The following is a 21,839-nucleotide window of genomic DNA, read 5'->3' on the forward strand; positions in this document are numbered from 1 at the left end:
ACATAATTTATTCATTTACATTTTTATGCTGCCTCATAACACCTTGGTTACATACGTGTGAATCCAAACCTACCTTAAAATCTAGAATGTATTTAAACAGTGTTAAATGATGTCATATAACTATAGTCATGACATTAGAATAATTCTGGTTTCTAAAACAAGTGATATTCTTCAGTTCCAGCTTACGTACTATACATTTCTAATTATTATAAAGCAAATCTGGTCTTCTAAAATGAGAATAATTTTTATTGAGCTAAAGCATTAATATGAACAACTCAGGACTCAGGAATTAAAGTAATGGAGTAGAATAAAAGCAATTACATGTATACCAGGAAATACAAATTACTTTTTCCTCATACCTGCCCAATGCAATTATACAAAGAGACTTTCCCTAATTTTCTACATTCCAATACCAGTTTCAGCTCTCATTACAATGTGACTAAAATATTTCCAAGAATATACTATATCAAAGCTTTTAAAAAGCAAAAAGAAAAGAAGAAACAACTCTAAACAGCTCAATTATCAAAGGCACAAAATATTTGCACTGTTTCTACCATTACTCAAGGAGAAAGTATTCCATACTAAAATATAACATTACTTGCTGTGTTGGTTTAAATATAAAGCATTTTTAAAATGAACTGAAGTTAAAAGAAAATAACAACCACTGTCCAATGGGACACGGGGCTCCCTTTTATTAATATTGAGACCACTAAAGCAGCTCCCCCTCCAGTAGGCAGCAGTGTTGTGAGCAGCTTGGAAACTTCAAAGGTTCACTTGACAAGACTCTTCAACGGCATTTTGGAACAAAGTCTCCTCATCTAGCTGAAGATTCTAAATGTAACAAAATATTTAGTTAGAAATAACACTTCCAAAATTAAAACTGTATCTCTGAGCTTAATGTGTTTGTTGCATTATTAAATAAATGGACTCCAGTGAAAGAATTTACATTAACCATCTTGGCACATGGATAACATTCTTCTATAAGTCATTCTTTTTGTGTGTGTGCCTAGCAAAACTCTCTTCTGTGTCAATTTCTTTTGAGATCTTCCCCTTGGACCCCAATCTTGAACCAGCGTGGTGTAATGGTTAAGAGTGGTGGACTCTAATCTGGAGAACCGGGATTGATTCCCCACTTCTCCACGTGAGCGGCGGAGGCTAATCTGGTGAACTGGATTTGTTTCCCCACTCCTACGCGTGAAGCCAGCTGGGTGACCTTGGGCTAATCACAGCTCTCTTAGAGCTCTCTCAGCTCCACCTACCTCACAGGGTGTCTGTTGTGGGGAGTGGAAGGGAAGGTGACTGTAAGCCGGTTTGATTCTTCCCTAATTGGTAAAGAAAGCCGGCATATAAAAACCAACTCTTTTTCTTCTCAGTACTCATTTGTTTCCTTGTACTCTAACCCAGTGTTTCCCAACCTGTGGGTCAGGACCCAAAAGCAGGCCATGAAGCCACTGAAAGTAGGTTGCAGCCAGCCCTCCCTATGGGTCAAGCCTGCCCTTTGCAACCTTCTCTTCCTTTTCTCTTCATCAACTTCTCACATTCTCATCTTCCTCCCTTCCTTTGAAACAATAATGAGGGTGGAGAAAACCCATCTAGCAACTAGTAACTTCACAGTAGTAGCTGGAAGGCAGCTGGGTGAGGGGGAGTTGGAGAGTAGTTGGGAGATGTTCGGCATGCCATGGAAAACCAGAGGAGGATAGAAAGAGGTGTGTGGGTGCATGGACTCTGTCTTGGTGCTGCTCCTTCAGCAGCCCAACCTCTTGCCCACCCCCTTGCAGAGCCTCATTGCTCTCTACCTGCTGTGGGAAATGTCCTGAACTGAGCCCCTTGGGCTAGCCTCTTCACCATCATCTGCTATCTTCATGTATCTCCTCAACCCATCACCCCCCCAGCACACCTTCTCAAACTCCACCTCTGGCCCAGCTGGCAGAGGAGGAGATGAACTCCCACCTGCTTGGGGTTCATAGTGAGGGCAGCTGCACCCTTCGTGTGCTGTTTGTTGTTTTCTCAGAAACATCTGGTTGGGCACTACACAAAATGGAATGCTGGAACAGATGGGTGCCCTGGTCATAGTTTGTCTATGGCACCAAAAAACCTTGTGCCAGCCCTGGATGGGTTGCCATACAAAGTAAATTTGGGCTTGTGGGTCTCCATACCAAAAAGGCTGGAAACCATTCTCTAACCTCCTGTACCTTTCATGTCAGATGTCACTTACTTGCTTCTGCTGCTTCCTGGCTACAAAACACTCTCTGATGGAAGCATCCTTACATCATTACAGGAGTGAGGATGTGTTTATTTACTGGGTGGGGAGAGAGGATGCTATGCACAAGCAACTTGCAGAGAACAAGAGGAGTGCAGGATTCAACCAGACCCGGGACACCAACTCCAACTAATTAGCCGTAGCTGTGCAAAGATTTCAAGACTGGAACATTTTAGGTACATTATTTAAGTATATGCATGCTTAAGATGGAGACAGGAGATCCTGCCCCCCCCCCCAGAAAGCTGAAGGTTGTATGAAAAAGGGACTACGGTTTGCTGCAGTATTATTGTAAAAGCCTGTTTCTAGAGGACAATGGGACGAAAGAAATGTATGTGGGGAACAATCATTCTTCAGCTGTCTCTTATTGCTAACTGTGGGAAGAATTAATGTATCTCTGAATAAACAGCAATTTCCCTTGTGATGTAGAGGATCTAGTTTGTCATGTTTTAAGGTTACTCTGTAGCGAAAACAGAATTCAGGTACATTTCTAGCCTTATTGTAAATGCTAACTAGAAAAGATTCCACAGCTTACTAAGGAAAATGGAAGCACTGCTAAGACATGTAGGCAACTTAACTTACAGCGCATTCCTGAAAGGAATGCCTGCGCCGGGCTTAGGAGGCAAACTAGCGGTGCAAAAAACCCGTGCAACCCTCATAGGGTATCTCGCAAAAAAAGGGGGGGCGTTCCTGAGCCTAACCCCCAGCCGGCACTATTACACCCCAAAAACGCTTCCTGGGGCGCCGTTACGCCCCGGAAATGCCTCCCGGCTCGCTGCAGCAGCCTGTGCCAGAGGCCGGCGTCCGGCGGGAGGCTGCGATGGCGTCCGGGGCCAGTGCTGCCGTGATGGCTGCCAGGGACCGGCAGCCAAGCCTGCACGCTGGCGCTGGGGCCACTCACGCCGGCGTGCGCCTTCCAGGCACTGGTGGTGTGGGCCCCTGTGCTGGCGGAGGCCTTTGTCAGCCTCCTAAGGCCTCTGGTGCATTTGAGGAATGCGCTGTTAGAAGACTACAGAGTTTCTACAGAATGCGCATGTATCAAAATTAACCTGGGATAAACAGAGGCCTAGTTCAGTCTTACAAAGAAGAAAATTTTAATCATTTAATTCAAAAGGCGAGAACAGAATGCTTCTTACCATAAAACCTTGATAGTCAACTTGATGCCTTTGATTTAAATGACTAACAAAATTTATTGTGACCTCAGTAGGATCTCCCCATGGAAGAGTCACACAAATAGGACAGATCTAAAAATAAGAGAAAATCAGATTCAACATATACAAGCTACATGAAATCCTGATTGGATCATTATTCACTACTATCAAGTAATACAGATGATTTCTCATATACGTTACCATTAATGTGTTAATGTTACAATTTCCCAGAAAATAAGCCTGAGCAGAAATGCCGTTAAACTGAAGAGGCTGACAGAAGACGTAACATTTACAAAGAAGTATATATTACATCCAACTTTGCCTACACAAGTTTGAATTCACGCTAATGTTTTCGCACGCACAAGTCCTTGCACCCACAGTATGATTTTCCTGCCTCCCCCCTTCCAGGGTGGCCCAAAATGTTCCCCCAAATCTTGTTCTGGAGTTTCCTCTCTCTTAGGAATAGGATTTCAGTCCTCAGTAACCTTGTTTCAGAGTCTGGCCTCTTGGTCTTGGAAACTGGTTGGAAAGTTCTGCCTTCCAGGAAGAGGCTTTTAGCTCTGCCTTCCCAATCTCAGAAGTGACCCCTAACCCAATTAAGAACACCCATCTACCTATAAAAACACCAGAAGTTCATCAGGTAAGAGCTTTTCTTTCCCTCTCAGCATATTTGAGTTTAAGACAGTTTTAAACAGCAAGCTCATACTGCAGAGTATGAGCTATAATACAACATTGGCAAACATTAAAGTTGTATATACATATACTCACTACAGCATCTATTTGATAAAGATGGCTGTTGTTGCAATGGTCCAATAAGTGCTGTCTTGTAAAATTGCTTTCTTGACACAAAGGGCATTTGAATGTGGGCTGTCCACTGGGGGGGGGACAGTAAAAAAAAAGTCACATGGATGACAACCAAGAAATTGGATTTATGCTCTATTTTTTAAAAAAAAAAAAAATTCAGAGAAGAGTTGTTTACAAATCCACGAACATAATTTGTAAAATAAGAGTATCACCTTCCATGGTCCATGAACAGTACAGACCAAGGCCTGGATCCAGTAACGAGCAAATGGAAACAGACTTAACTCAGTTTCACTTGCACAAGATCTCATGCACCATCAACTGTATCCATCTCTATATATTATAGTGCCCAGAATTTTGCTGCGGAAGATCTTGCTGAAGTGGAAACGCAGGAGGGGATTCAGTATGTTTGACTTAGCACAAATGACTCATCATGGTCTTTTTCTTGTGTTTCTGCTTACATAAGAACTTCAGTGTAAACAGAAATTTTGCGCTGGACCCAACCCGTACCCTCCGACACGCTGTGCTCACTGGCATCATAGGCTCAGTGCAGTTACATTTTCTTTATTAGATGTTTTCCCCCTATCTATTTATCTAGGCATTCCATGTTTTGACACACAGCTAAATTTTTATCCAGCATTTACACAGCTTTCTTAAGTGTTGTACTCTTTGTTGTGGATGAGGGCAGGGAAAACATTTTTATCTTAGGATGGCCTAACATTTATGGAGATGAACCGCTGTTGACAAACACCAGAGTGGGAAAATCCCATCACTCCCAGATCAAGATGTTTTTGCATCCTGTGGGGAAAATAATACTTATACTAATCTGGTATAAGTAGCACCTTTCCATTGGCTACCATTTTCTGGCAGGCTCCAGCAAAAAGGATTTCAGAACCTAGATTGGTGAGGACCTTCAATGCCCCGGGGGGGGGGTTGAAAAGGAGCTATTCTTTCTTTGTTTCTGTGTATTTGCGTGTGAAGCTGGACAGCATCATCTATCCATAGACCCATTTGCTCCAGAAGGGGGAGCAAATGAAATTGATTTTTATACCCCACTTTTCTCTACCTTAAGGAGTCTCAAAGCAGCTCACAATCACAATCCCTTCCTCTCTCCAGCATATTTGGAGGGCAGCTACCTGCTTATCTCTATTAAAGATTGACTGTGTATATGTCAAAGAGCTGTTGAAGATTAAACCCATTGTATGATTCCCAAGATTTTTGATTTTGTACGAATTTTCTTTTTATCTTTCTCAGTATATTGGTTGGTCTTCACATGATATAGTTATATATCTGCTGTCTGATAAAGTTAAAAGTATATCTTATAAGGTTGCATTATTTGAAACTGAATTAAAAAATAAAGGAAGGTATGAGGGGAAAGAGGGCTAAAAAGCAGATTTTATTTTAATACACCTTTGACTAATACCTATGTCTGTATGTATGAGATACATGTCTCCTGTACTTTATTAATTAATTTAACTTGTTTGGATGTGAAGTGTTGTATTGCTCTACCTGCCAAGGGGCAGAATTAGAGTTAAGGAAGGTAAGGCAAAGGGCAGCATCAGAGAACCTAAGCTGTAAACAAACGCAAAGTGTTAGACTTCATTCTGTAGTTTTGTGCTGGCCTTAACTACAATTTCCTTGCTTTTTGGAGCATGATTGAATTTGTTTCTTGGTAAGGAAAGTCACTACATTGCATCAGTCCTCCATGTTGGGGAAATGGGAATTTTTAAAAACTCTTTTTCTTGCCTTTCCACAAAAACACAACAGCACTCCTGTGAAACACAAAAAAAACCACAATCCCTTAAAAATTTTTGGACTATGTTATATGATACTTTCAACCTAGGCTAAGATACTTTCAAATAGGCTTAGAATCATTATTTTACAAACATTTTGGACACTGAAATAAATGTTTTCCGTTCCTGAAATATACAGTAATATGAGAAAGACTTGCAGAGAGATAAAGCTGGTCATTGAAGCTAGGATGAAATAAAGGACTTTGTTCTCAAGAGATTTCCTACCTATATGGAAAATAAATGAAGTAAATGAAGAAGCATCTGCTCATACACACCTGTGTATGTACATAGCAAAGGCACTGCAAACACATCAGAGACACTGGAACATTTATGTTCTCTAATCTGCCTGACTGCAGCTAAGTGCTTCCCTTGGCCACTACTACTCCCTCTTATCACAGAACTAATATGTAAATCCAAATAATTATGGACTTCAAAGATGATCCTACCTGGTATCTTCTTCAGGAACTTGTACATTAGAATTTTCTCCAATTTCCGAAATAGAAGACTCACTTCTAAAACTTCACATAAAAGTTGCAAGTTTATTGATACAGAAAGGGTTACAATCCTAAACAGTGTTATAAACAATAAATCCCACTAAACCCTTTTGAATAAACACAGTCAGGATTTGGTTATGCATGGGAGTTATCTGAACTGATAACAAAAACACTTCAAAAGCCCTGCATAAAAGATTTTGATAAGACCTACAAAATGTTGGTACACCTTGTGTTATAGGGGACTGGGGATAATTGATTGCTTCCAAGATGTACCTGTGACTACATAAAGGAACAGAACTGCAAACGGGGTCACACCTGGATACACCTGGCAGCTGCAAACCCAGCAGAAGTTTTCCAGATACTATAACCTCAGAAATCTATAGCACTGTACCATCCATTCACATTTTCATTTCTCCATGTTTGTACGTACAATCATAGAATGGGGCTGCTTGAATGGATAGGGAAGTATTTGTGCAAAGCCACAAAAAATCTGAAATAACTGAAACACTAGGTGTTACATGTAAAAAAACTTCTATAACTTGTCTAATGGGCATGTGAGAAGAACCGGCATCCAAATTGCAGAAACAACCTAAATGATTTCACTTTCACCAACACTTAATATTTAATGTAAGCTAGAGGCATCTGAATGAACACTAATTTAATAAATTATTGAACTTATCATTTATAACTACGTTAATGTATTTCACCTCAAAAAATGAAAGCAGTAGGTTGGATCCAGCCAGTTTTTCACTTGGTTTCACCTTCCACTCTATAGTCCCCAGCCCACGTGGCTTTTGTACAGGTGGGTCCTAGGACTCCCAGCATAGCCTTTTTTGGGTGGTCAAACAGAATGCCTGCTTTCTTTTTCACCAACAGAAAAACTGGTTGGATCCAACCCATTTGTATTTGTTTCATGACACTATTCTCTTCAGAGAATTTGAACATCCCTTTTTACACTGGATCTTGTGTTTGACTAAGACTGCTTCCTTTGGGATTGACCACAAAAATTATCATAGATGACTCCTAAACTCCTAGATTACTATTGCTGCTTCAAGACAGGGATTACTCATGGAGAGACGGCAGTGGAGGAAATAACCTAGGTGCGGGTGTGTGACCCCTACTTGGCTGGGGCGGGGGTAGCCTTTCCAAACTCACACAAGAGTAATTCCTCTTGAAACCATTTACTCTCACTTCCAGGCATGTGAAGTATTAGTAAATTTGCAGAACTATACCACTGGAGCAGTTAAACCAAAGTTTGCTGACAGAAAGAGGAAAGGGTCAACAGAAAACAATCAATTTCGAAAAGAAATCAAAAGATAAGCATAACTTACCTCTTGTGTGTGTGTGTAAACTGCCATCAAGTCGCAGCCGACTTATGGAGACCCCTTTTGGGGTTTTCATGGCAAGAGACTAACAGAGGTGATTTGCCAGGGCTTCCTCTGCACAGCAACCCTGGACTTCCTTGGTGGTCTCCCATCCAAATACTAACCAGGGCTGACCCTGCTTAGCTTCTGAGAGCTGACGAGATCAGGCTAGCCTGGGCCATCCAGGTCAGGGCAACTTACCTCTTACCACTCTGCATTTGCTGAGCTAGTGCTTATGAATAGTGGTTCTTAGCCTACTCTTATAATGTGCTGTAGGGGGAAAGGTGTTTGGCTTGGACCAAGGAAATCTGGGTTCAAATCCCTACTCAGCTGTGAAGTTTGTTGGTGTCTCTAGACTATGCCCTATCTCTCAGCCTAACTTATCTCACAGAGTGACTGCAATGAGAAAATGGGAGAGAAAGACTGTGTATGCTGTCCTGAGCTCTTTGGAGAAGGGGCAGGATAAAAAGAAATAAAAGTGCCAGACACCATTTCCTCTAGGATGAGTTATTTCTGACCACTCAACCCTCCATAGAAAAAGCCTCTCTTTTTCAAAAAGAGGTAGAATTTTTCTTAAGAGGCAATTGTGGATCTGAAGTCACCAATTACAAGGTTAGCTTTGGAGCTCCCTCTTTCAGGTGTTTTGTTCATTACTGAAAGCAAATGGGAAGGAATGATTATCTGTAAGGACAGAGGTCTTCCCTAACATTCACCACTTTAGTAGACCGGCATCAGTCTGATAAGAACTGCATTGTGTTTGAAGAGACAGTGGTTGAGACAACTCCAAGGCATCTTTATTATTTCCCAGAACGTGACTTGGTAAGTACTGTTATCCTCCCATGAAAAACTTGGAGCCCATCTTTCATTTCTAACTATCTGGGGTAAAATGTAATAAAAAAAGAATTCTCCATCACAATTTTAAAGCAAAGGTAGAAATTGAGACAGTAACTTGACCAAAACACATAGTGAGATTAAGACAAACATGGGAACTAAATACATGGTGTCCAGATTTAAGTCTAATTATATGTCCTCTCCAAATAAATACACTCAAAAGTAAGATAAGAGCTGTAAACCTACACATATATACTTGGAAGTAAATCACATAGAGCTCTATGGGCTTCTGATCAAAGTTAAGTAGGATGTATGCATTTAAAAAACTAAGTTCATATAGGTGTTATTTGACATTTTCACAATCACAACTGAGTTCCAAAGTATAAATGGAGAGACTGAGAGTTTACTCTCTAGCAAGATCTCAATTGGGGGACCCCCAGGTTTGAAGAAAATTATGAACAAAACTGAAGTTCAAATCCCTCCCCAAGAGAGGAAAGATCTCTTCATTTGTGCAGATGATGTGATGGAACGTCTCCTTAGGGGTGGCTGTGGGGTGCATGGGCAGAGGAGCAGGAGCTGCTGCATGTGTCGGACAGGCGGGCGGGAGGAAGGAAGGGAGAACCCATCCTGCCACTGATAAGCCAGGCAGCCATTGGTGCCCACTCTGCAAGCAGGCATGGGTTGACACTTGTGGATACAAGTTTGGGATTTTTTTTGTTAAAACGACACAAATTTATGAAGATACTTGCAAACATGATTTACCTGTTTCTGGTTGAATCTTGTGATATTTCTAAGTTTGGAATGGAAGAAGGAACGCCATATTCATCTTGATATTTCTTACATGACTTATAATGCAGTCTCATACGAGATAATCTAACCTGTAAATAAAGTTATTTCTCAATGAAATTTTAAAAGGCAAATGGGAGGGGACACAGTTCAGAATCTGCACTTAAAAAACCTCAGGTAGCAGGTGTTAAAGACACTTCTCTGCTTAAGACCCTGAAGAGCTGCTGCCAGCATGAGCGTTTATCTTTTTTTTTTTTTTGCTGCCAGTTCTAATAGTTTGGTGTTTTAAATAAATGCAATATTGAGATAAATAAACCAATGATCTGACTTGGTATAAAGTAAGTTCATAGGTTAATTTGGAAAAACCCCACCTGTTAATAGAAAAAAACACAGCAAGAAAATAGAAAAATGCAGCATCATGTCAATTAGTTTATGTACGTTTCTATAAAATGTATTGTATTACCATCACTAAACCACATCCTAGATAGGAAGTAGCTCACAGATTGCTCTCATCATTCTTAACTATGTTCTTACTGAGCTCAGTACATAGACTGCATGAAAAAAAACCTACAGTATGTTATGGCTTGACCTTCATATAACACAAGGGAGGATGGATAAAATTAAAGTATCTAAGATCAGGTTTCTGTTTGTATAGTGCATGGTAACTTAAGCTTGTAGTCAAATCATTCAAAATGTATAATGGAAAAATAGATCTGGATATGAAAGAAAGATTGCTGGACTATTTCAGCCCCAAAGTAATAGTTTTAATTTGCACGAATTCTCCCACAAGTCATGCACACAACAAAAGACACTGCAGGAAGGTGTTGTCTTAATACCTACACACAATACAGTATTTCTTACATAGAGACAGTCTGCAGCCTCTCAAGATCTTCATAAGGCAAAAAACTTGATTGCTTACAATGACACAATACCACCTGTCTGCTTAGAAAAAATGATTTTTGTATAGTTAAAACTATTCAACCACTCTACCTGTTTGTCACAGCATCTACAGCTCCCCAACAACTTCTTCATACTGTTTTCAACATCTAAGGCTCTGTTGGGGCGTGCTTTTTCTTTTCTGGTCACAATTCCCCGGCATAATGGGCAGTGCGTTCCACCTTCCTTCATAGCCATTAAGAAACATTTCCTGCAAAACCTGAACCCAAATATAAATTGGTATACAAAAAAAAATAAAAATAAAAAGTGTAGTTCTGTACCAACAAATAGCTATTCTAATCCTGGAATTATAGTACATTTCAATTATGCCTTCTATACTGGCTCCAATAGTCAATTAAATAGAGCTTTTGAAATCAATAACAGAATTATGAAAAATTTAGGAGAGGTTAGGCCAGGACTAGAGTTTAGCTTTTTGTTTGGGGGATGTCAACCAGGACTACCCCTATATTTATTTATATACTACAATACTTTTGTCATAGCTTTAATAAGTTGTAAAACTTAATAGTTTAGAATTAGGTTATGGGGTAGCAATAATTAAGAAAATATTGTTAATCATATGAGTCTCTGAAGGATGAAAAATAAGTCTGTCATAAATTTTTGGGCTGGCTCCTATAGTCTAATAAAATTTGTCAAGGCCTGCCTCAGCCATCCTGAGGTCCTGAGATACACGCTTTCAGCCTCGCACCCTGGGTCCCTCCTTAAAGTGAATCAATACAGTAAAGTCACACATAAAATTTATCACACATTTTCAATAAGCCCAAGATGGCCCTCACGAAAACTGGGCTAAAGGAAAGGCTGGAAACGCTGGTTGAATACTGCAACAGGGAATCTCTAAAGATTAACTACAACAAAACTAAAATAGTTGTTTTTGGCAACCGTAGGATTGGCCACAGTTGGACAATAGCAAACCAAAAAGTAGAACAGGACCAGCTTTTTAAATACTTAGGCATAACTTTCCAACCCACATTGTCATGGCAAATGCAATGTAAATCTGCTATTCTGTCGGCACGTCGAACTATGGGTGCCATTTTAAAATTCTACTATTCCAGAGGAGGCTGTATGGTTGCCCCAGCATTTAAAGCTTTTGTGGGGAAAGTAATACCGCAGCTGTTATATGGAATTGAGATCTGGGGGCAAAAACAGAAAATATTGCATGATTTGGAGAAAATCCAAAATAGTTTTATTAGGAAGATCTTGGGTTTGCCTCAAGGGGTGCCTGCAGCATTCCTTAGAGTGGAGGCAGGCTTGCCGTCAGTTGCCATGAGAGCCCATTGAAGAATTTTACTTTTCTACCTAAAAATCGACTAACTCAAAATTGGTGTATTACAGCTATATGTTCTATTCAAAGGAAAACCATTGGGATAAGGTCCTTATACTCATCCTACAATTGTATAATTTGCCTTTGCTATAAATCTTAAACACATGGGACTCAAAAGATATCAAAAAATGGATTGCTGACAAAGAAACTGATAATGATATGTGCCTAATACAAAAGTCCAAGTTCTCCCCATGGTATCCGTTATTCAAATCAAATAAGTTATTTTCAAATTATTTAATGGAACTTTTGGACCCAGGGTTAAGGAGAGCATTTACTACGGCACGATTCCAAATGATGCCTTCAGCATTCACCCATGGTAGATATAAAAAAAATCCTCATAACCTAAGGCTATGTCCCTGCTCCTCAGGTTCAATAGAGGATCTCCCACATATTTTGTTTAGTTGCCCATTTTATAACTCCATTTGTTTTATATTAACCCAGCATATCCCAGATGTTTTAGACACAGGAGGGCCGAGTTAGATTTTTAATGGCAGACGTTAATTCAAAAATCACGCTTAGTGTGGCCTTTTATATCATGTTAGCTTCTAAGCTAAGGAAGAAATTTGTTGAAAATTAGACCCCGAAGTTGACACAGAAAGAATAATTTAGGAGAACTATAACATTCAATTCAGTAATCAATATGTATATATGTGGCTGTCTGTAACATTTTAAAAATTTTATTCATGTAACTCTGGGTGTTTTGTATACATTTTGTATGGTTTTAATCTGAACATTGTTAAGGTCTGTGACTAAAACATTAATAAAATTGACTGAACAAGCCCAAGAAAAATTAATGTGATGCTAAAATATTCATACCCCACTACAGAAGATGGCAATATTTACATGTTCAGATATTTGAATTTAAAAGGATGCAGTAAACGCATTTTCATCAATAAGTATAAACCCCATTAAGAGCATCTGTAGTGATTATGTAAGAGCTATTTTGTATCAGTATTCTTCACATACAGAAATGCACAAGCATCTCATAAATTTAGAATTATGTTTTCATTAACAGCTACATTTAGCAAACCTCACATTGTTTTCATTATCACTGGAAGTGGAACAAAAAAAAGTGTTCTTGCAAATCATTTTTAAAGATGGGAAAAGGAGAGGGCAAAATTATAATTGTCAAAAGAAGGGAAAAACAAGAAGTGGGTGTTGGGGCTGATACCTACACATGCTGACAAATGGAAATTCTCACGGGTGTTTTGAAGACATCTTGACAGACAGGACAGTAGTAATCATCTTCATTGAAACAAATTGTGGCAGGTTCCTCTTTCATGGCAGCAAACAGCAGCCTTTCTGAAAGAACAATGGGAGAAAAATACATAATCATGCTGTGCTACAGATACAAGCAGATGTGTTCCTTCCATTTGAAATTATTTAATGTTTCATTTTGTTGGCTTTCTTTTTTATTACAACTTAGACCTCAGTAGTGCCAAGAAAGAGTTTTGCACTACTATGATATAGAAAAGCTTTAAAAAGTATGAAAATGAATTTGGGTGCCTGAAAAACTACTGTTTCCTCAGGATTTTACATATTGAGTATGAGGATCCTAGGAATAAGTTTAAAGGAACTGCTGTAAGTGGCACCTAGTTGGCACTATGTGAACAGACTGCTGGACTTGATGGACCTTGGTCTGATCCAGCATGGCCTTTCTTATGTTCTTATGGCAGTTTAATTTAAAAAACTGGGTGATCATCTTTCCTCATTTGTCCCAACATCCCTCCCCAATTGACATCTGACAATGAAACTGCTCTGGATTCTGTCCATTTTCACCACTGATTATTTTCTATAAGGTGCAGGGCCTTTTTCTATGTAGACACTGTAACTCTGGAATAAAAAATAAACAGTAACCTCATGGCAATTTACAGTCTATCAATCTTTCATTCTACGATAATGTTTGCGGGACACACCGAGGCTATGAAGATAATAAGTTGTTAACAGGGCTACCCTTCTGCAATTACCTGATCTCAAAAAACTCATCTGTCCCCTTCATTTTACTGTTACTGATAATTATATTTTAAAATTTTTGTTAGGCCTTTGTTGGCAATGCATTTTACACGTGAATTTCCTGTTACTTGTAAACTGAATTCTCATTTCATGTATTGTTTAGTTTTCACATATTTTCAGAGACTTTTATTGTTAACATTGCTTTGTTTTCTAAACTGAAAGGCCATACATAAGTAATATAATAATATAAACCCATTATGATATTGGCAAGGCAGCAGTGCCACAACCTGTGAAATACCTACAATGAAGTAAAAAGGCTAGCAAGGGAGGAGAAAGTGCTCCTCTCAGCTTACAGTGCCATCCAAATCAGAGTTATACCTAGGGTAGCCAGCTCCGGGCTGGGAAATACCTGGAGATTTTGGGGGCAAAGCCTGAGGAAAGTGGGGTTTGGGGAGGAGAGAGACTTCAATGCCATAGAGTCAAATTGTCAAAGCAGCCATTTTGTCCAGGTGAACTGATCCCAATTGGCTGGAGATCAGTTATAATAGCCGATCTCCAGCCAGTACCTGGAGGTTGGCAACCCTAGTTACACCTTCTAAACCCGTTGATCTCAATATTCCGGTGTCAAACGAGCTTTGGAAAGGCACTGTTATCATTCCTCTCCTGTTTAATTCCTCCGGCGACTTCACCTGCTGGCGTAGGGTTGCCAGGTCCCTCTTTGCCACCGGTGGGAGGTTTGGGGGCGGAGCCTGAGGAGGGCGGGGTTTGTGGAGACAGGGACTTCAATGCCATAGAGTCCAATTGTCAAAGCAGCCATTTTCTCCAGGTGAACTGATCTCTATTGGCTGAAGATCAGTTGTAATAGCAGGGGATCTCCAGCTAGTACCTGGACGCTGGTAGGGTTGCCATCCTCCAGGTACTGAGATACTAGTACAAAGTAGACAAAATATTATAGTGTTTAAACATGTAATGAAACAAAGTGCAATGATACATACAGGAAACACATGCAACTATATATACAAATGTACAATTCTTTTTCTGATGCAGTCTCTATACAATGAGATTTCCTTGTGTAGTTGTAGGAAAATTTATTAAAAAGTCCTTAAGGTACTTCAATAAATATTCAAGTCTTCATAGGATAGCAATAGACGGGGGACGGCCGTTTCAAGAATATTTCTTCAGCCCCAATTTAATTCAATTTCACAAACTGTATCATGTATCATATACTCAGTTAGCTGGTTCCCGTAGGATACTCCCAAGTGTAATGGCTAAGCTCGTATGCTATCCTATGAAGACTTGAATATTTATTGAAGTACCTTATGGACTTTTTAATAAATTTTCCTACAACTACACAAGGAAATCTCATTGTATAAAGACTGCATCAGAAAAAGAATTGTACATTTGTATATATAGTTGCATGTGTTTCCTGTATGTATCAATGCACTTTGTTTCATTACATGTTTAAACACTATAATACTTTGTCTACTTTGTACTAGTATCTCTGTGCTGAATTTCTAACCTTATGGTATTAGCACTGGAGCGCTTCTATTTTGTGGGTTATCCTCCAGGTACTAGCTGGAGATGTCCCACTACTCCAACTAGGGTTGCCAGCTCCACTTTGGGAAACACCTGGAGATTTTTGGGGCGGAGCCTGAGGAGGGCGGGGTTTGAGGAGGGGAGGGACTTCAATGCCACAGAGTCCAATGGCCAAAGCGGCCTTTTTCTCCAGGTGAACTGATCTCTATCGGCTGGAGTTCAGTTGTAATAGCAGGAGTATTTTCCCCCTTTTAATATACAAATCCAATGCCTCTGTGACTGACATAATGCCTTTTTTACTAAGTGATAGGGACCCCAAGGCTACATTGTCAGTGGCAAGATTTGTTTCAGTCCTTATATCCCTCCAACACTAGATATATGCTTGCTGCTCAAGATCAATTGATCAAGGAGCTTCTAAGGGATAAAAGGAAAGGAAGGAAAGGTAATAGCACATCTCCCGCTAGTACCTGGAGGATAGGAGGAGAAAATAGACACCACTGTACAATTATCCAAGGATTTAGTACCTGGAGGATGGCAACCCTAATTACAACTGATCTCCAGCTGACAGAGATCAGTTCACCTGGAGAAAATGGCCGCTTTGGCAATTGGACTCTATGGCATACACGTCCCTGCCCCCACAAACCCCGCCCTCCTCAAGCTCCGCCCCAAAAACCTCCAGCCGGTGGCGAAGAGGGGCCTGGCAACCCCAGAGGTTGGCAACCCTATGCCGGCGTCAAAGGCAGGCTGAAATATCCCCACTTTCCACCGGGAGATGGCGCCAGGAGGCACGGCTACCTGTTGAGAGCAAGGGAGGGTCTCTGGCAGGAGGGGCGAGGCCTTCGGGGATGTTCCTGGCGGGGCCGGGGCCGGGGCCGCCCCCGCCATCCTCCATGCGGCTCCCGGGCCGCCCCCTCCCCACGGCGGCCTCCCTACCGCGGGCGGCGGCGGCAGGTCGCCCTAGCAACCGCGCTCCGCCTCGGCGGGAATTGTTATTGCGCAGGAGTGACGCCCGCGCCTCCCCCCCCCCAAGCCGCTCCTCGCCCGTCGGCCCGCCCACCCTGCCGTCCCTCGTGACTATAAAGCGGGGGGTGGGCTCGAGCCGCCGCTTATCCGCGCCATTGAGCACTTCTCGGCACGGGCTGTGATCGTTCTGGCGGAGAGGCCCTGGTTGTGTGGGAACTTTCCCCGTGTAATAAATCAAAAAGAAAATACTGACTATTTGGGGAGAATGGGAGGCACGGGCAACATATTGTGCCACTGAGCTTAAACTGGGAAATATCAAGGGATCTGAATTCACCTTAACTCAAAACGTGAGGCGTCATTCAACCATTAAAGTTTTTTTTAAAAAAATGTATCGTAGGATTGACAGATTTGGTTTATGACAATGAATTAGAACTGAACCCCAAGAGAGAGACGTGGGTATTAAATGGACTGAGGAGGGGAGAGGGGAAGTCAGACGGATATACTTGCTTGGGGACAAGATGGAAATCTTTTATATTAGGTACTTTGGGAATCGAAAAATAATTAAGATTGTAAATCAGTTTGAAAATAATAATTAAAAAAATTTTTTTTAGAAAAAGAAACTTTCCCCGTGTATTCTGTAAGCGTTTCTGTTTGTGGGCTCGCCGCTGACCTCTGCCCTAAAGGCGGTTTCCCTCCAGAGTGGAGGAGGAACTATAAAAAAGGCCCCGACGCCGGGCAAAACCAGAATAACTCATTCACGACGATGACAATTAAATCAAGAGGCTCTCAAAGGCCGCGGGACTCTTTTTTTCCCCTCCAAGCCTGGGTTTTTATTGGTAGCCCGCCGAGGCGTTTGTGGTCGCCGACGCGCTGAGGGCCTCAGGACAGCCGTTAATTTTTAAATATCAGCCAGTTGAAAAGCCCTGTTTCGAGACAGCGACGCCCAGGCCTCTCTTTTTTTTGAGGGGGGGGGAAGGAGAATCCCCTTCGTTTCCTTATCCCTTTGGTCCCGTCACCCGAATGAGTGTTCACACGAACAAAGTCGCTTTCCTTCCCCCCCACCCCCAATCTTTACCTTGGGGTTTTGATCTTTGGGCAGCTCTACATCAGTGTCAAAAGGAGAGGTGGTGCTTAGGCGAAGCCAGACCGATATTCTGGGAAACCAGGCCCGCTGCTTGGTAACGCGCGCTGCTGGAGGAGGGGGGGTTGAACTGAGGCAGTAGGGGTGTCTGTGTCCCCCCCCCCCCGTGCCTCCCCCCCCCGGGTAATTTCTGAACGTGGCGTGTAGCATTGTGACTGCCCTCTGGTGGCTGCTTGAATGACATAAACAAAATGTGAACTTGCAAAAAACAAACAAACTAGGCTGCGCAAACCTCGGAGAAAGCTGGGAGGTTGTTAAATCTTCGCAGTTTAAGAAAGATGTAGACTGCTGCGAGAGCTGGCGGATTGTGCCAACGTCCAGGAAGGACCACCAGAACCACTAGAGCTTATAGAAATGCAGTTGTTTATTTACAGTGCTATATACACACTCTGAAGAAGTGAGCTGTGGCTCGCGAAAGCTCATACCCTACCAGAAAATATTTTTGTTAGTCTTTAAGGTGCTACTGGACTCTTGCCCTTTTTGACTACTGCCAACAGACTAACACGGCTACCCACTGTGAATTATATACACACTCTATCCACCATATCTCCCGACGCAGACTCATGGAGCCTAACACTTATAGACATAATGCAATTACCAGGCATCAATTAGTCGTTCAGGCTGAGTCACCCTACAGGGGTAACACATCACCTCAGCCTCTGGCCTCAACTGGTTCTGGCCAGTGTAACCAGGCCTCCTAGGGGCTTTCCAGGCCATGACATCAGCCCAGGTTGACAGCTAGGTCCCCTACATCTAACTCGGCCTGCCACGGCTAATATGACAGCCTTGCATATTCCAACGTAGACAAGCTGGGACGTGTCCAGAGGAGGGCAGCAAAGATGGTGAGGGGTCTGGAGACCAAGTCCTATGGGGGAAAGGTTGAAGGAGCTGGGTAGCCTGAAGACGAGAAGACTGAGAGGGGATGTGATAACCATCTTCAAGGGCTGTCACATAGAGGAGGGTGCCGAGTTGTTTTCGGTTGCCCCAGAAGGTCGGACCAGAGCCAACGGGTTGAAACTAAATCAAAAGAGTTTCTGTCTAGACATTAGGAAGAATTTTCTCTAACAGAGCGGTTCCTCAGTGGAGGTAGTGAGCTCTCCTTCCCTGGAGGATTTTAAGCAGAGGTTAGATGGCCATCTGTCAGCAATGCTGATTCTATGACCTTAAGCAGATGATGAGAGGGAGGGCATCTTGGCCATCTTCTGGGCATGGAGTAGGGGAGGAATCACTGGGTGTGGGGGGGGGAGGTAGTTGTGAATTCCCTGCATTGTGCAGAAGGTTGGACTTGATGACCCTGGTGGTCCCTTCCAACTCTATGATGAATTCCTGACCACAGCTCAACTGCTGAATCAAGCCTCAAAGAATGCCTTCCATGCATTGATAAAGATATTTGCTTCCTACAAAGCACATAAAACAGTCTGAAGAAAGCTGATGTGGTTTGGTAATTAGTTTGGAGTTTGGAAAACACAAGCAGTCCCCTAGATGTGGGATACTTACATTCTCTTTTGGAATGTTTCCCCAGTGTTCCTATAAGTGTACATGGTACAAAATGAGGCAGGTGCTACTGGTGGGGACCTGTAGGTAAGTAAGCCCAATTAGCATAACATCCCACCCACTGTGAGTGGTTAATATGCTTTATTCTCAACATAAAACGTCTACCTCATACAAACTTACCTGTGTGATAGTTACAATTCATGTAGGGTCTCCTTCCCATAATCTGAGTAGTTCTAAATCATACTTTCCCCAATAGTCTTCTTTTTTTGGCCATCAAGTCACCACTGGCTTATGGCAACCCCTAAGGTTTTCAAGGCAAGAAATGGTCAGAGGTGATTTGCCATTGCCTACCTCTGCGTTATGACCCTGGTATTTCTTGGAGGTCTCCCATCCAAATATTAGCCAGGGCCGATTCTGCTTAGCTTCTGAGATCTGACGAGATCAGGTTAGCCTGGGGCTATCTCAAGAGTAGCTGATAAAATAAAGGAACCATTCTCATCTTGCCTCCCCTATCATTCAAGCCAGGCAGAGGACAGCTAACTTCTTTAAGTGCATGAAAGACCTTAGTTCCATATAGTTTGATTGGATCTGTTCTTGTTATCTCTTTAGTGTCAAGGTGCGAAGTATTTTTACATCTCAAACATATGTTGTAATGTTTTACTCCAGTATTGTGTGTGTGCTGTCAAGTCACAGCTGACTTATGACGACCCCATAGGATTTCAAAGCAAAAAATGTTTGGAGGTGATTTGCCATTGCCTGATTATGCATCACGACCCTAGTAGTCCTTGGAGGTCGCCCATTCAAACTCTAACTAGGGCCAACCCTGCTTAGTTTCTGAGATCTAACACTACCCTGGGGTTATCCAGGTCAGGGTAGTTGTGTTTTCAGAAGCAATATTCATTATATGCTGTGAACCATAGCGATTTGACCCCACAGATTGTTTTATTAAGTTGCTTAGAGAATACTACTAGTTAAGTCTGCCAAAAGCATTCTGCTCTCTTGGAAATGAAAGATGGCTGCTGTTGAGTTAATGACATTTACACCAGTAGTGTTGCCAATTCAGCTTGGGAAATTCCTGCAGATTTCAGGGTAGTGCCTGGGGAGGGCAGAGTTTGGGGAAGGAGCTCAGTGGGGATGTAATGCCAAACAATGCTCTCTCCAAAGCTTCCATTTTCTCCAGAGGAGATCATTTTTGTGATCTTGAGATCCATTGTAATTCTTAGAGAACAGCAAGCTCCACCTCGAGATTGGCAATCCAATCACAATCCTCTGTGGCACAGTAGCCACAATAGGATTAACAGTGCAAAATTACGATCTATACCTGCCTATCCACCTACACATACTAGTAAATGAAACTTAATTCTGCTAAGTCGTGTATGTTTCTGACTACTATCCAAGTATGATGAGGTAATGGAAGCACCACATCCTAACATTCCATCCCGTATGCAGTTGGCTTGGTTTGTGTGGGAAGGTTAGCCTACATATGAGGTAAACTTCAAGACCCATGTATTGAATATTAGATTCAAATACTGCCAGTTTTCAGACTTTTCTAATAATAGGTATGTCTTAGATTGTGTGTGTACTGAATTAGAGTATTCTGGGAGGGTTGGAGGTAATGTGAACATTTGAGGGTTTACCTTTCACACCCTTTCTGAAGATGGACTTTACACTAGCCCTATGCTAGCCACCTTTCGGTGATTGCTTGGGTAAAATTTAAATGATCCAACCATGTAGGTCTTTTCCATTGAATCAGTATGTTCCCTTGATGCCCAATCAGTGGTCAAGAACCAAGTGATTAGCCCTACCCTTGTAGTTCAGTCATTCAACGATTATCTTAGCTATGAGGCACAACTTATGGAAAAAAATAGTTTGCTCACCTGTAACAGTCGTATTTGGAATGATCACCTGTGCATTCACACTGATGGATTTCCTGAACTATAGAACTCTGCCATGAGCTGGCTCATAAGCACTGTCACAAAGGCTCAGGGTTTTTTCACCAGAGCAATGACTGTTTCATGAGCTTTCATTACAGGAGGTCTACTCCTGGAACTATGCAAAGCAGTTACCTGGGCCCAGCAATCTATCTTTGTCAAGCATTATACCCTTGATCTCTGGACTAGACTTGATACATCATTAGAGCTAGCAAGGCTTGAACTACCCCCGCTCCCAGAGATATAGCTTTAGACTGTGCATGTCTAGAGGGGGGAGGGAATTATGCCTTCCCACTCAGTTACTCTCAAAATGTAGTTACATTGCAAATTAAAAGCATCCTGTTGCAGAGAAGGTTGCTGAGTCATGTGAACACACAGATGACCATGCCCCAAAAAATCAGTTAAAGGTAAGCAACCTGTGTTTACTTCTTGCTTTCTATATATCATAATGATGGATATAATCATCCTGTTGTACCTGGAAGTGGGCACCTTGATGTTGTTATTGAAGAGAATGAAGAACAGAAAGTCTAAAAGAAAAACACCTGAAGTAGCCACAATGCATAATTCTGGAAGTAAATTCTACTACTATTGCTCTTATGCAATAAGCCCAGAGCCTCCAATTGAGGCTCTTTATACCAGCTCATAGCAAACCCAGCAGTGTTTGATGTAGAGACCACAAAGAAGCAAAAGTGGCTTCCATACCACTAGAATAACATTTAAAGGAGATCAGCCGCATGTACCAAATGCCATGTGTCTCAGTTATATGCAAGTATCCTAACCATTTTTGTTCCCCCAAATATGAATGAGTCGGCCAGTCATGCTCAAGCATCTTATAAAATATATTTTCACCATTTCAAACATCTGTATACAAATATGCACTTTCTTACAAAATATATTTATAGTCAATGGTATTTTGAAAAATAGTGTAAAATAAAACATATTAGTCTACTGCCCTACAATTATGTAGTGTTATGGTTAGTGTTAGACCTGGATCAGACAGACCCGGATTTAAACCCCCAACTCATCCATGAAGCTCTTTGGGTGATCTTACGCCAGTTCTCTCTCAGCT

General features: G+C 41.7%; 1 protein-coding gene across 1 annotated transcript; it reads right to left on the reverse strand.

Moving 5' to 3' along the window:
- Positions 1–762: 762 nt before the first annotated feature.
- Positions 763–13,034, reverse strand: RNF138 (ring finger protein 138). Its single transcript, XM_056854740.1, has 7 exons — positions 12,928–13,034; positions 10,468–10,633; positions 9,454–9,569; positions 6,449–6,520; positions 4,177–4,282; positions 3,394–3,501; positions 763–831 (listed from the first exon to the last, which is right to left on the reverse strand). Exons 1-7 carry the CDS (start codon positions 13,032–13,034, stop codon positions 763–765), a joined length of 744 nt encoding a protein of 247 aa, XP_056710718.1.
- Positions 13,035–21,839: the final 8,805 nt, after the last annotated feature.

This window comes from Euleptes europaea, chromosome 8 (assembly GCF_029931775.1).
Source record: "Euleptes europaea isolate rEulEur1 chromosome 8, rEulEur1.hap1, whole genome shotgun sequence".
Lineage (NCBI taxonomy): Eukaryota > Metazoa > Chordata > Lepidosauria > Squamata > Sphaerodactylidae > Euleptes > Euleptes europaea.